Source organism: Chiloscyllium plagiosum, unplaced genomic scaffold (assembly GCF_037043375.1).
Source record: "Chiloscyllium plagiosum isolate Xiang-an unplaced genomic scaffold, Cpla_swu_hap1 HiC_scaffold_8, whole genome shotgun sequence".
In the NCBI taxonomy this organism is placed as follows: Eukaryota; Metazoa; Chordata; class Chondrichthyes; order Orectolobiformes; family Hemiscylliidae; genus Chiloscyllium; species Chiloscyllium plagiosum.
In genome coordinates, this window is record NW_028270146.1 from 41,489,293 (window position 1) to 41,504,130 (window position 14,838).

General features: G+C 41.8%; 1 protein-coding gene across 4 annotated transcripts in view; it reads right to left on the bottom strand.

The window, feature by feature from the left end:
* Nucleotides 1–14,838, bottom strand: part of mdga2a (MAM domain containing glycosylphosphatidylinositol anchor 2a) — a 956,359-nt gene that overhangs the window by 40,037 nt on the left and 901,484 nt on the right. The window contains exon 16 of one of the 4 annotated variants that reach the window (XM_043697347.2): nt 7,809–8,736. The exons of the other annotated variants lie outside the window; for them this stretch is intronic. Within the exon in view, the coding sequence (XP_043553282.2) occupies nt 8,609–8,736 (128 nt within the window). The 3' untranslated portion in view covers nt 7,809–8,608. Of the gene's footprint in view, nt 1–7,808; nt 8,737–14,838 lie in introns of those variants that run through there. 4 annotated transcript variants of the gene reach the window in all.

The window sequence follows — 14,838 nt, forward strand, 5'->3', positions numbered from 1 at the left end:
CCTGGGAGCAGATGCGGCGGAGTCGAAGGAATTGGGAGAATGGGATGGCGTTTTTACAGGGGGCAGGATGGGAGGAGGTGTAGTCCAGGTAGCTGTGGGAGTCGGTCGGTTTGTAGTAGATGTCCGTGTTGATTCGGTCGCCTGAGATAGAAATAGAAAGGTCGAGGAAGGGGAGGGAGGAATCTGAGACTGTCCAGGTGAATTTGAGGTCGGGGTGGAAGGTGTTGGTGAAGTGGATGAACCGTTCAACTTCTTCGTGGGAGCACGAGGCGGCGCCGATACAGTCATCGATGTAGCGGAGGAAAAGGTGGGGGGTGGGGCCAGTGTAGTTGCGGAAGATGGATTGTTCCACATATCCTACGAAGAGGCAGGCATAGCTGGGGCCCATGCGGGTGCCCATGGCTACTCCTTTCGTTTGGAGGAAGTGGGAGGATTGGAAAGAGAAGTTGTTCAGGGTGAGGACCAGTTCAGTCAGTCGAAGGAGGGTGTCAGTGGAAGGGTACTGGTCGGTACGGCGGGAAAGAAAGAAGCGGAGGGCTTTGAGTCCTTCGTGATGGGGGATGGAGGTGTACAGGGACTGGATGTCCATGGTGAAAATAGAATAGGAAACTTTATGACATAGAATAGGAAACTTTATTGGAAGAAAATAAAGCAACCTTGCTATACCAAACATTTTAAAAGCTTGTAGAAGCAAATCATTGCAGATACTGCAATTTGTACTGAAAGCAAAAAAATGCTGGCGATCACAGCAGGTCAGACAGCATCCATGGAGAGAGAGCAAGCTAACATTTCAATTCTGGATGAAAAGTCATCTCGACTCAAAATGTTAGCTTGCTCTTTCTCCACGGACATTGCCTGACCCACCGTGAGTTCCAGCATTTTTTTGTTTTCAATTCAAAAGCTTGTAAGACAAAGAAAATATAAACAACATTGTTATTTATGCAAGCAAAACTCATCCAAGGATTAAACAGCATTTAGATACTGTAGAATTTAAAACAGCATGAAAGGAAGATGAATAAATAATCACAATAAGAAGACATGGAAATAAAAATAACAATACTGCAAAGATTAAAAGAAAGATGAGTCAAAGACAACAAAAAATTGATGATGATGATTTATTTATTGTTGCTTGTATTTTACAGTAATTAATGCAGTAAAATACAGTTAAAGGCTTCAACAATGACATAATCCGGTGCCATTTAAAATTGTTTAAGAATAAAAAGGACAAAAGTTAAAACTGAGAGTCCTAAACCCTGAACTGGCTCACTCGTGACACCTGCACTGCCAGCCCTCATCCTTCTGCCTCACCATCATCTGTGCCAGCCCCACCAATGTAGGAGTCGCCACTCTTTAGGCACCATTTCTTTACCTCTGGGCCCACCTCACCAGTGCTAATGCTGAGTCCCAAGCTGAACCCACACTCGCCCCACAACCAGGAGTCTCAGCTCTGGTCATACAGTGCTGCCAACTGAGCCGACTGGAGTTCCTGGCTCTGCTGCCAGACCAGGGTGCTGCTGCTGCCTCACCAAGAGCCCCACCATCCTCTGAGGTGTCAACTTGCTGGCACTGCCATCTTGTAAGGTCTACTACCATTGCCACTGGAGGGGCTTTGCTGTTGCTGCAGCCGCAGCCGCCATCAGGCCCAAAGACTGGGAGGACGTCCCTGCTGCCACTGCCGCTGCTGCTGCTGCCATCACTGTCTCCAGTCGCCATGAGGAGCCACTACCTCTGACCACTGGGAAAAGCTGCCATCCCAGGCACTACCTGCTCAAGCAGCCATGCCAATTTGACCAACTAACCCCCAGCATAAAATGCTCCAAAGAAAAGAAAAATGAAAGAAAAAAAGAAAGGAAAAAAGAGCAGAAGTATAAAGAGAAAAACAAGAAAGGTACCTGGGCAACTGCCCACACACATGCCTGCTACACTGCCACCATCTTGAATCAGATATTGGACACCTTGGAGAAAATAGTACTTAAAGGACACAATTACTTTAAAATTAAATAAGAAATCTCAAGCTGAATAAGTAAATATACCACTGTAGTCAATAGTAAATATGACAAATGAGTTATAAATCATAAAAATGTGAAATAAGGCATATATAATTTGAAAAACATGTTTAAGCTTTTGGTAATGACTTTAATTTTAGGAAAAGGAAATCAAAGTTCTTGAAAAGCAAGACAGAATAGAAGATTATTGGAGTTGGATAAATCCATTGATAACTTCATGAATGATTTCTCCTGATTAGTAGAAAATTTCGATCATGGAACTTTGCAATTAGAATTTTTAACTGAACTAATTGTTGGTTGATTGACTGATGAAGCACCCTAATATTTACTACAGTCCAAAGAAGATTTGAATTTGAAGAGAGCTATTCAAAGTGCATTAGAAGCAGAAACCTGGAAAACTCTTTGACAAATCCTGAGAGGACAAAGACAACATTATTTCATGAAATAGCAGAATCCATCATTATGTAAGGTACAAGTATTTCACAGACACACATAACAAGCCAACACAAACATAGGCCAGACACCAGATAGTTTGTGTCAATGTTATGGACCAAAACAGCCTTACAGGTACAAGTAATGTCAGCTATGACAAAAGAATGCCACATAGGTAAAACTACAGGACACTTCCAAATGATGTGTAGAAGTAGGATGGAGTGTCAGAGCAGCAAAAATGCTTACTCATATAAAGTTGTTAATGTGATAAAATTGTCACAATTATGATAGACCTACTTATGACAATGGACATCTCAGTAACTTCATGACCTAGTTTTACATTTTTAATTATGGGGCTGTCCTACCAGATCAAATACTGTGGCTAAAGAAACAAATGTTATAGATAACAATATGAAGTTACATAGTCCAGGTGGAATAATTCTTAACATTAAAGATATGTTTGAAGCAACTCTGTAAGGGAGTTGAAAACGTATGCATAATGTCTAATCAGCATTTCTTACTTTTGAGCTTCCACACAAATCTTGACCTCAACATCCTTGAGGGAACAGAAGATGTTCAACCAGTTTCAAGGGAAAGCTAACCCAGCAATAAATTGTTGGTGATCAAACAGGCAAGGCAAAATCAGTAGAAGAATTCAATGGACTTTCTAGAAGCATGGCCAAATTCAAAAAGAACAAAATAATCCATTGACGTTACCTACAATGGCATAAAGAAGTGTTTCACATGGCCAGAAGTGCCAGTGGCTAGCAAGACAAAAGGATCTCAAATAAATTCAATAAGAAGGAAAGAATGATGAAGAGTGTGCTACTATTTTCCAGTAGGTAAAAACAATGACTGCAGATGCTGGAAACCAGATTCTGGATTAGTGGTGCTGGAAGAGCACAGCAATTCAGACAGCATCCGAGGACAGGCAAAATCGACATTTCGGGCAAAAGCCCTTCATCAGGAAACTATTTTCTAGTGTTGCATTGAAGGTCGGCCAGACCAAAAGTTCAATGTGTTGACCGAGATCACACAGTTAGCACTCTCAGTATTTCAAACATATAAAGCATTTACTAGTTTATGACCAAAGACCAGTTATTTCAGCTTCCCCTCATTAAGAAGTCTTGGAAAGGATATATCAGGGTTGAAACTTTATTGCTGGAACAGCACAGCAGGTCAGGCAGCATCCAGGGAACAGGAGATTCGACGTTTCGGGCACAGGCCCTTCTTCGGCCTGTGCCCGAAACGTCGAATCTCCTGTTCCCTGGATGCTGCCTGACCTGCTGTGCTGTTCCAGCAATAAAGTTTCAACTTTGATCTCCAGCATCTGCAGACCTCACTTTCTCCTCAAGGATATATCAGGGAACACTTAGGCATTGCTAGATGATGGCATGAACACATTTCAATCCTTTGCCTTCCAAACATTGTTGTTATTACCAGTGACAAGAATAACACTAAGTCATTAGCAATCCTCCCCCACTATGACTGAGATTGCAAAAATACGTAGTTTGCCAGATGATATCTGCAGAGAGTGAACAAAGATATACAACCAACTTAAAAAGTTGAAGTCAAGTTCTTACATTCTTCAATACAATTGAGAATAAAAATTTGTTTGAACAAAATGAAGTTGAGCTGCATTTGACTCCATGGAAGCTAGATCAACTTCCACATATTCAGAACATAGTTAAGGAAAAAATGATGTGGCTCAGAAATCCAGAATATTACAAAAAAGTATGTTGCATTCGAGCAGCCACCATATATAGTAACAATTCATGAAATTATGTGATCCCCAGATGATGATATGGACAGGTCAGAAGATAAAGGGTCCTTCAGATAATGTAACAGACAAAACATTAGGTTTAGAAGGAACAATATCTACGACAAAGTACGTCCATGAGATAAATGAGCCTCCAGGAGAGAAATGATTTACAGAACAATCAAGGTCAGTGTTCTGAAGCCCATCAGAAAATTCAGCCCTGAAACCAAAGAGCAAGCTTAAAGCAGTGAAAGCTGATAAAGGTGCTCACATACTGCTTATAAATCACTCTTGAGGTTTAATAGACACACATATCCAGCTGCCAAATTAGTTCCACGATTTCCTCACAGAACACACATATAAATTATATACCTCTTTATGACAACATGTGCCCAAGGATTCCTTAGAGAGGAGTACTTAGCTCTGTGCTGAGCTAATTTTCATCTTCATTAATAATTTGGTGGCTATTATTCCAAAAAGCAATATTGTTGATGACACTGCCTTCTGCTGAGTAATTAATCTGTCATGTAAAAGACGAGTCGTAACCAAATTATTGCACACAAATACATGCAAAACTGCACAGTGGGTGGATAAGTTTCATGTTAGCTTCACTTCAGGAGGCCAGTCATTCTGTCAAAAACCTTGACTCACATATCAATTTCTACAATACATAGCATATAATCAATTTCTACAATCAAAAAAACTTTTGCTAAGTCAAAAAATGCCTCCTGAGCTTTGTGCAGATGCTCAATTATGCGAGTATGTGCTAGAGGTGGCTTGAAATCTGGGCATTAAAAGGCAATATTTGTGCACTAAAAAGCACACAAAAGTACAATTTGTTTCCTTGATTTTTGAGTGTGGAGATTGTGATTTGCAGTTTGTGTCTGGTTTTATTGAGGTGACTTTAACAATCCACCAACTGCAACCCATGTTGTTGGCTTGGCTGAACACTTATCAGGAACTGGACAGTGTGCTTGGATAGCATGTGTTGTTTTTGGTTAGCCATGAAACATGGCGATCTAGCACCATGGATGAAGGCCCGGGGGCCATATTGATGTATATGGGTCGGGTGAAGTGGAAAGGAAACACTCAGGGAGCAAGCTTAGCTCATTCTACACTGATTCTTCCTAAGAACCAGTTCAGTCTGAGATTCGGAGCTAAACAGACCCATTATCCTAAAAGATCGGAGAAGTTTAATTACTCAGCCTTTGTCAGAGGAACAGATGGTTTTATGTCAGAGAGATATCACTGGGAGGTGGAGGTGGGGAACAAGACTCAATAGCAACTGGGTGTGGCCTGACAGTCTATGGAGAGGGAGGGAAGAATCAAATTGAAACCTGAATCCGGATACTGAATGATCTGCATGAGAACCAGATGTGACTATGCTGAATGGGAACAGGAAGAATTGGACAATATCAGCCTTGGGATATATTCAACAAGATAAAATGTAACTATAATCCCTTGATTTTAAATGATATTGCCATCACTGAATCCCCCACTATCAATGTCCTCTGGGCTACCAATGAAAGGACACTGAACTGGACTCGCCATTTGAATATTGTGGATACAAGAGAAGGTCAGAGGCTAGGAATACTGAAGTATGTAAGTCACCTCCTGACTCCCAAAATCTGTCCACAGGTCAGGAGTATGATGAAATATTCCCCACTTGTCTGGAGAAGTGCAGCTCCAATAATATTCAAAAAAACTTGACATTATCTAGAACAAAGCAATCAACTCTATTGGGCAGGTGATGTGTTGAAGCTGGAAGCACAGGGTCTTTTTTGCAGACAGAAGTTAGGTGTTCTGCACAGTGGTCACCAATGCAGAGAAGTCCACGTTGTGGGCAGCGAATGCAGTAGACTAGATTGAACGAAGTGCAGGTGAAGCGCTGTTTCATCTGGAAGCTGTGTTTGGGCCTTTGGAAACTGAGAAGGGAGGAAGTAAAGGGCCAGATGTCAACAGTTGCAACGGAACGTGCTGTGTGGCTGAGGGGGGATATTGGGAGTGAAGGAAGAGGAGATCGGAGTGTCAGAGAGGGAGTTGTCCTGCTGAAGGCTGACAAAGGAAAGGAGGGACAAGAAGGGAAGAAGGGACCAGTAAACTGGAATTTGACCTAAGTCAGAATCATGGAATGGTTACAGCATAGAAGGAAGCAATGGAGCTGTTCAGCACCACAACTGCTCTTTGCAAAGCAAAACTAGCCAGACCAACTCTTGCCATTTGCCCGTCACTCTTCATATTTTCTACATCCAATTCCCCTTTGAAAACCACAATCAAATACTCCACATACTCTCAGACAGTGCATTCCAGATCAGAACTACTTACAGCGTAAGAAAGAATCCTTCTTATGTCGCCTTTGGCTCCTTTGCTAAACAACTTATTCTCTGTTCTCAAGCTTTCTACCAATAGCTACAGTTTTGATCTACACTGTCCAGACCTCTCATGATTTTGGATCACCTTGATCGCATCTCCTTTCCATTATGCATTTTCAAAGGAGAACAAACAACGTTTTCTATTGTTCCATAGAACTGAAGTCTGTCATACCTGGAAATATCTTTGTAAGTCTTTTCTATGCACTCTCTAAACTCTTCACATTCTTTTAAAAATATGGTGCCCAAACTTGGAATCAGTTCCACCATTGAGGGTGAAACATGCTTTGGACAAATTCATTATAACCTATATGGCCCTGTATTCTGTACATCTATTTACAGAGCCCAGGAGTCTGTGTGCATTTTGTGCCCATATAAGCTCATGATTCTTTGCCCCTTCACCTCTTTAGAAAACTCTTGATTTTGTATTACTTTTTTGTATTCTTCCTCCTAAAATGTGTGACATTAGATTTCTCTGCAGGAAGTTTCAGCTGTGATGTGTCTGCTCACTCCCCAGCCTCTCAAAGGCTATTGCTTTCCTCCTCATGGCTGTCGATATTTCCAAATTTTGTATCACAGCCTCCAAGTTCCAAGAGTGAGGGCATGTTAGCTGATTCAGCCAAAAAATACCTTGTGAAAAGTGACAGAAAGAAAATCAAGATGACATTTGGCCCTTGCTCTACGATGGGGGCTGTGATGGAAGCAGAAAGGAATAGAAAAATAGATTGGGACAGTTGAGAGACTGCATCTGAGTGGGGTCATCAAAGGCAAAAAGAGATTGGAGAACCAAGAGTCAGTGCAGGAGTTAGAGTCTAGACAGCCCAGACTCAGAAAAAAAGACTTCTTTGCCCAAGGAGTCTGCACCCGCCAACAGCAACCACCTAACATTCTAATCCCACTTTTCAGCTGTTGACCCATAGCCTTGTGTGTCTTGGCATTGCAAATGCACATCCAAAATCTACTTAAATGTTATGAGGTTTTCTGCCTCTACCACTCTTACAGGCAGAAGAGTGTAAGAGTGTAAAACTCTCACCCCTCTGGGTGTAAAGAAATTCCTCATACCTCCTCTAAGTCTCCTGTCCCTTACTTTAAATCTATGCCCTATAGTCACTGATCCTTCCACCAAAGGAAAAAGCTCCTTCCTGTGTATCTCATCTATGTCCCTCATAATTTTATACATTTCAATCATGTCCCCTCCCAGTCTCCCCTACTCTGATGAAAGTTGGAAGGAGAGTCATAAAACCTATGACATAGTCTTTTATTGTGAATGAAATGTGCAACCAGAGAGCAACAAAATAGATTGCATTGTAACCGTTTACATGCAATGTTTCAATGTTAACAACACCAACAATACTAATATGATGAAAATGTTAAGATCGCACATCTGTGTATAAACAATAACTAATGTGTCATAGCACCCAGTCCAAAGGAACTATCAACATTTACAGAGAAACTGGATTCTGAAAGAATGATCCTGTATGACTCCACAGTTTAAACAAATATATAAGAATCAAACAAAACAAATGCTACTAACTAAACATTACCTTAGGTTATCAATTTACAATACAATAAAAAGAAGCAAAATCACTTATATTTTAAAACCAAAATCTTCAAATGAACCTTTCTCTTTTAACTTTATTTTCCTCACACAAAGTCTTTGTCTACTTATCAGACTCTTGAAAGTACCTTCAGTTCCAGTGCAATGCAGCAATATATATTGATTATGCTCAGTGTTCCTGCTAATGTTTGAGTTATGAGCTTTCTTTGTTTCCTTCCATAACCTTTCAGCCAAGTGACTGCCCACCAGTTTTAAAGGACGTCACGTTGTGGAAGCTCCAGCTCAATCATAAGCTTCATTCAACTTCAAGATTTGGTGACTCTACATTTGAAATGCTTTTGATTTCTCATTTCCCCATTGCTTCTGGTCTGAAGTTGCTTTACGTATCTCTCTCTCTACCTGTTGCAAAGCTGAACTGCGTTTTCTCATGATGGAAGTTACTGTGGATTTTTTTTCCCCTGCTCCTTCATGTCTCTTTCATGCATTATACCTCCAAACCGAACTTGAGCTCCCACCTGCATTCTGCATGACGAGTAATAATGTTAATGTTGTATCTGTGTAAGATGTAGATCCAGCTAACATTAATCAATTTTGCTCTCACAACCCGGTGACCTGCAACGTATAGAAATAAACTGTAACTTCCAATGTCTGCTGGCTTTGTTGACAGAAATATATCAATAATTTAAACAAAAAAACCTCCCTAAATCCACAGTCCATCTCCATGGCACTATGGCATCGCTAGAGTGGTCCAAATGGAAATGTAAATAAACTATTACTTTCCTTCTAAACATCTTTTTTGATTTGGAAGCCTAGATGAATAATTTATATATCTGACGGCTGGTTCTACCAAGAAACTCCTTTGGCTCCAAGTTGCTTTTAATTTATTTTTTATCTAGGAACCAGATAATTTAAATCTTTGCTCAGATAATTTTAGACCCTCTGGTTCCACCACACGATGAGAGATGGGTGATCTATTGTTTGGATTTTCTCCATTCTAATGTGAACTTCATTAAATAATTACCCCGATCTGTTGGAATTACTCATGTTGTAGGGTGATTTATCATCTTCTCAATCCGATACTTCTATTTGTCTTATAATTAACACATTAATGTTTAATCTACAGATTATATTCACAAACGTAGAAGTTGTGTCTTCAAAATGCATGAAATGCATCAGATATTCAAAACAAGTTGATGCCCTGCGTCACTGCATTGCACAAAGGACCAAGACTAAGTGTGTTGAAGGTCCATTAGAGAGCAGTTAAGGATGTTCAGATGTAATTCAGTCACCGCAAAGTCATAAATTCTTTTCAGAGAGATACTGTCGAATTAAAGATAATTTGAGACCACCTGTAATGTGACTATTTTTGTTAAACTAACCACACCAACTTTGTGTAAATCTGCTAACTGACAGGAAGCCACATACAAATTAGCAACCTGCTTGTGAATTATTGCCTTTATTCCATGCCAACTGTTAGACATGCAATTCTATAAACTCAAATTAGTCTTCAATTGATTTGAAAATGAAAGACAGCAATGAAATAATGTAAAATAGGATTAAGATATTATAAAGAGCAAGTTAACTCAAATTAATCGTCAATTGATTTGAAAATGAAAGACAGCAATGAAATAATTGCTGGAGTTGGATGAACTTCGGATCATTCGGGAGGCAGAGGGGGTCATAGATCAGAGTTATAGGGAAGTAGTAACTCCAAAGATGGCAGATAGATGGGTTACAGTGAGGGGGACTGGGAGGAAGCAGCCAGTGCAGGGACCTCCTGCGGCCATTCCCCTCAAGAACAAGTATACCGTTTTGGATACTTGTGGGGGGGATGACTTACCAGGGGTAAGTAACGGGGCTCAGGTCTCTGGCACGGAGCCTGTCCCCGTTACTCAGAAGGGAAGGGTGAAGAAGAGCAGAGCAGTAGTAATTGGGGACTCGATAGTTCGTGGCACAGATAGGCGGTTTTGTGGGAACGAGAGAGACTCACGTTTGGTATGTTGCCTCCCAGGTGCAAGGGTACGTGATGTCTCTGATCGTGTTTTCCGGGTCCTGGAGGGGGAGGGGGAGCAACCCAAAGTCGTGGTCCACATTGGCACCAACGACATAGGTAGGAGGAGTGCTGAGGATGTTAGACAGGCTTTCAGGGAGCTAGGTTGGAAGCTTGGAGTTAGAACAAACAGAGTTGTTGTCTCTGGTTTGTTACCCGTGCCACGTGATAGAGATTTGAGGAATAGGGAGAGAGAACAATTAAATGCGTGGCTTCAGGGATGGTGCAGGAGGGAGGGGTTCCAGTTTTTGGATAACTGGGGTTCTTTCTGGGGACGGTGGGACCTCTATAAACAGGATGGTCTACACCTGAACCTGAGGGGAACCAGTATCCTTGGGGGGAGGTTTGCTAGTGCTCTTGGGGGGGGTTTAAACTAACTCGGCAGGGGCATGGGAACCCAGATTGTAGCTTCTGGGTGCAGGGCCTGGAGTGTAGGGAGGTGAGGAACATGGCATCAATTTCCAAGGAGGGTGCCTGTAAACAGGGAAGTGGCTTGAAGTGTGTATACTTCAATGCAAGAAGTATACGAAATAAGGTAGGTGAACTTGCAGCGTTGGTTGGTACCTGGGACTTCGATGTTGTGGCTATTACGGAGACATGGCTAGAACAGGGACAGGATTGGCTGTTGCAGGTTCCGGGATTTAAATGTTTTAGTAGGGTCAGAGGTGGGGGTAAAAGAGGGGGAGGTGTGGCATTGCTTGTCAAAGATAGTATTACAGCGGTGGAAAGGACGATGGATGAGGACTTGCCATCTGAGGTAGTTTGGGCTGAGGTTAGGAATAGGAAAGGTGAGGTCACCCTGTTAGGAGTCTTTTACAGGCCTCCTAATAGTCCTAGAATCATTGAAGAAAGGATTGGGAAGGTGATTCAGGAGATGAGTGACAGTAATAGGGTGGTTGTTATGGGGGACTTTAACTTTCCTGATATTGATTGGGAAAGCTATAGCTCAAGTTCGTTAGATGGGTCAGTGTTTGTTCAATGTGTGCAGGAGAGTTTCCTGACACAATATGTAGACAGGCCAACAAGAGGTGAGGCCATACTGGATTTGGTTCTGGGTAACGAACCAGGCCAGGTGTTAGAATTAGAGGTAGGTGAGCACTTTGGGGATAGTGACCATAATTCGGTGATTTTTACACTCGTGATGGAGAGGGATAAGTGTGTACTACAGGGCAAGAATTATAGCTGGGGTAAGGGAAATTATGATGCGGTGAGGCATGAATTAGGATGTGTGGCTTGGAAAAGTAGACTCCAAGGCAAGAGTGTAACTGATATGTGGAACTTGTTCAAGGGGCAACTATTGAGTGTCCTTGATAATTATGTACCTGTCAGGCAGGAAGGAAAGGGTCGTGCGATGGAGCCGTGGTTTAATAAGGAATTGGAATCCCTTGTTAAATGGAAGAGGGCGGCCTATCTCAAGATGAGACGTGAAGGTTCAATTGGGGCGATTGAGAGTTATAGGGTAGCCAGGAAGGACCTGAAGAGAGAGCTAAAAGCAGCAAGGAGGGGACATGAAAGGTCCTTAGTAGATAGGATTAGGGAAAACCCTAAGGCTTTCTATAGGTATGTTAGGAATAAAAGAATGACTAGGGTAGGAATAGGTCCAGTCAAGGATAGTAAGGGGAAGTTGCGTGTGGAGGCGGAAGAGATTGGGGAGACACTGAATGAATACTTTTCTTCAGTATTCACTCAGGAACAGGGCATTGTTGTCGATGAGAATACTGAGGCACAAATAAGTAGAATGGATGGCTTTGAGGTATGTAGAGAAGAGGTGTTGGAAATCCTGGAAAAGGTGAAAATAGATAAGTCCCCTGGGCCTGATGGCATTTATCCTAGGATTCTCTGGGAAGCAAGGGAGGAGATTGCAGAGCCATTGGCCTTGATTTTTATGTCCTCTTTGTCTACAGGAGTAGTCCCAGAAGACTGGAGGATAGCAAATGTGGTTCCCTTGTTCAAAAAGGGGAGTAGGGATAGCCCTAGTAACTATAGGCCGGTGAGTCTCACTTCTGTTGTGGGCAAAGTCTTAGAGAGAATTGTAAGGGATAGGATTTATGCACATCTCGATAGGAATAATGTGATCAAGGATAGTCAGCATGGTTTTGTGAAGGGCAAGTCGTGCCTCACAAACCTTATTGAATTCTTTGAAAAGGTGACGAAGGAGGTTGATGAGGGGAAAGCGGTAGATGTGGTATATATGGATTTTAGTAAGGCGTTTGATAAGGTTCCCCATGGTAGGCTACTGCAGAAAATACGGAGATATGGCATTGAGGGTGAGTTAGAGGTTTGGATTAGGAATTGGCTGGATGGAAGAAGACAGAGGGTAGTAGTTGATGGCAAAGTTTCTTCATGGAGTGCCGTCACTAGCGGTGTTCCGCAAGGATCTGTTTTGGGACCATTGCTGTTTGTCATTTTTATAAATGACCTGGAAGAGGGGTTAGAAGGTTGGGTGAGCAAGTTTGCGGATGATACGAAAGTCGGAGGAGTTGTTGACAGTGAGGAAGCATGTGGCAGGTTACAGCAGGATATAGAGAAGCTGCAGAGCTGGGCAGAAAGGTGGCAGATGGAATTCAATGTAGCTAAGTGCGAGGTGATTCACTTTGGGAAGAATAACAAAAAGATGGGGTACTGGGCTAATGGTCGGATACTTGGTAGTGTGGATGAGCAGAGGGATCTTGGTGTCCATGTACACAGATCTCTGAAAGTTGCCACCCAGGTAAATAGTGCGGTGAGGAAGGCATATGGCGTACTGGCTTTTATTGGTAGAGGAATTGAGTTCCGGAGTCCTGAGGTCATGATGCAGTTGTATAAGACGCTGGTACGGCCGCATCTGGAATATTGTGTGCAGTTTTGGTCGCCATACTATAGGAAGGATGTGGAGGCATTGGAACGGGTGCAGAGGAGGTTTACCAGGATGTTGCCTGGTATGGAAGGAAAACCGTATGAGGAAAGACTGAGGCACTTGGGGCTGTTTTCACTAGAGAAAAGAAGGTTTAGGGGTGACTTGATTGAGGTGTACAAGATGATTAGGGGGTTAGATAGGGTCGACAGTATGAACCTTTTCCCGCGTATGGAGTCGGGTATTACAAGGGGGCATAGCTTTAAATTAAGGGGGGGTAGATATAGGACTGATGTTAGGGGTAGGTTCTTCACTCAGCGAGTCGTTAGTTCATGGAATGCCCTGCCAGTAACAGTGGTGGACTCTCCCTCTTTATGGGCATTTAAGAGGGCATTGGATAGGTATATGGAGGATAGTGGGTTAGTGTAGTTTAGGTGGGCTTGGATCGGCGCAACATCGAGGGCCCAAGGGCCTGTACTGCGCTGTATTCTTCTATGTTCTATGTTCTAATGTAAAGTACAATTAAGATATTATAAACAGCAAGCTTTACTGTTGTGTATCATGAACAATTCTGAACTGGACTAAAGTTGTGTCTTTTATGGATTGTAAATTCTGTATTTTTAAAATAAAGAATATTAGTTCAATTGTACTAAAGCATTCCTCAAGAGAGTATAATCTTACAGCTCCAGGGTACCATATTCCAATTCATGTGAAGAAATATCAATCTGAAACACTGGACTCAATTGTACTCTGCATGTCAGGAATCCCAAAATCAGGATAATAGGTGTTCAAAGACTGTGCTTGCAAACAGTAGGATTGGTTCACTGACATTCCAAAAAACGGCCTTTAAGTTGGCTGAATCAGAGCACACATCCATTAGGCATAAACTAGGACCTCACGTTATGAGAGGTCTCTAAATATGAATAAAAAGACTAAATTTCATATTTACATATTTGATTAAGAAATAAAAGAAGCAGGGAGATAAGACTCTTTAAAGCGAACATTTGTGTCTTGATGTGACAAAATCATGACACATTTATTACATAAGACAGTCCTGCTTAGATATTGAACACAATCAAAAAGCTTTGATTTACTCCCATCCTCCATTTATAAAGTGTAGTACTCAGACTCTTGGCCTTCTGTGACACACACTGATCATCTGCAGCCACCTCTTTCCTTTGACTAACAGTCACATTTAGATGCTTTGTTCAATAACTAAATGTTCTCTGTGGTGCTTTTTCAAGACAATATCAAATATAAAGTACAAATATTCATTTAAGCTTTAAAACAAAGCATACATTTATTTTCTAGAAAATAATAAACAACAAAAATGCTTCTTCCCTTAACACCACATAAATATAAGTATTGTTGAAATGCACGTATTGCATTTTTACTTCTACTTTACTTGTAAATGCATTTAAAGACGTGTGTAAGAGGCAGCCCGAGGCAGCCCAAGGCTGTGGGATCAGGAGCAAGCTGCAAGGTGAAGAGACCAGGCAGCCCAGATCTCTGGTTCAGGTGAGGTCCACCCCTTGGGAGGATTGCAAGCCCAGAATGGCTTGGTGTTTATGGGACTGTGGTGTTGAACTGTTAACTGAGTTGCATTATTTTTCTATTTTTCAGTAAGTGGGTCTGTAATTTTTAACTTTTTAACTTTGCTTCCTTTATTTTTCGACTTTGCGCCAAGATTCTGTACTGTGGTGACTCTGTGCTGAGGATGGCACATGGCCTGAGTACGTGTGACTACAAACCTAAATCAGTTCAGTTCAGTTCAACATTATTGTGTCAGAAGCCATGCAGAGAAGGTGCACCAGAAGGGACTATCTGGATT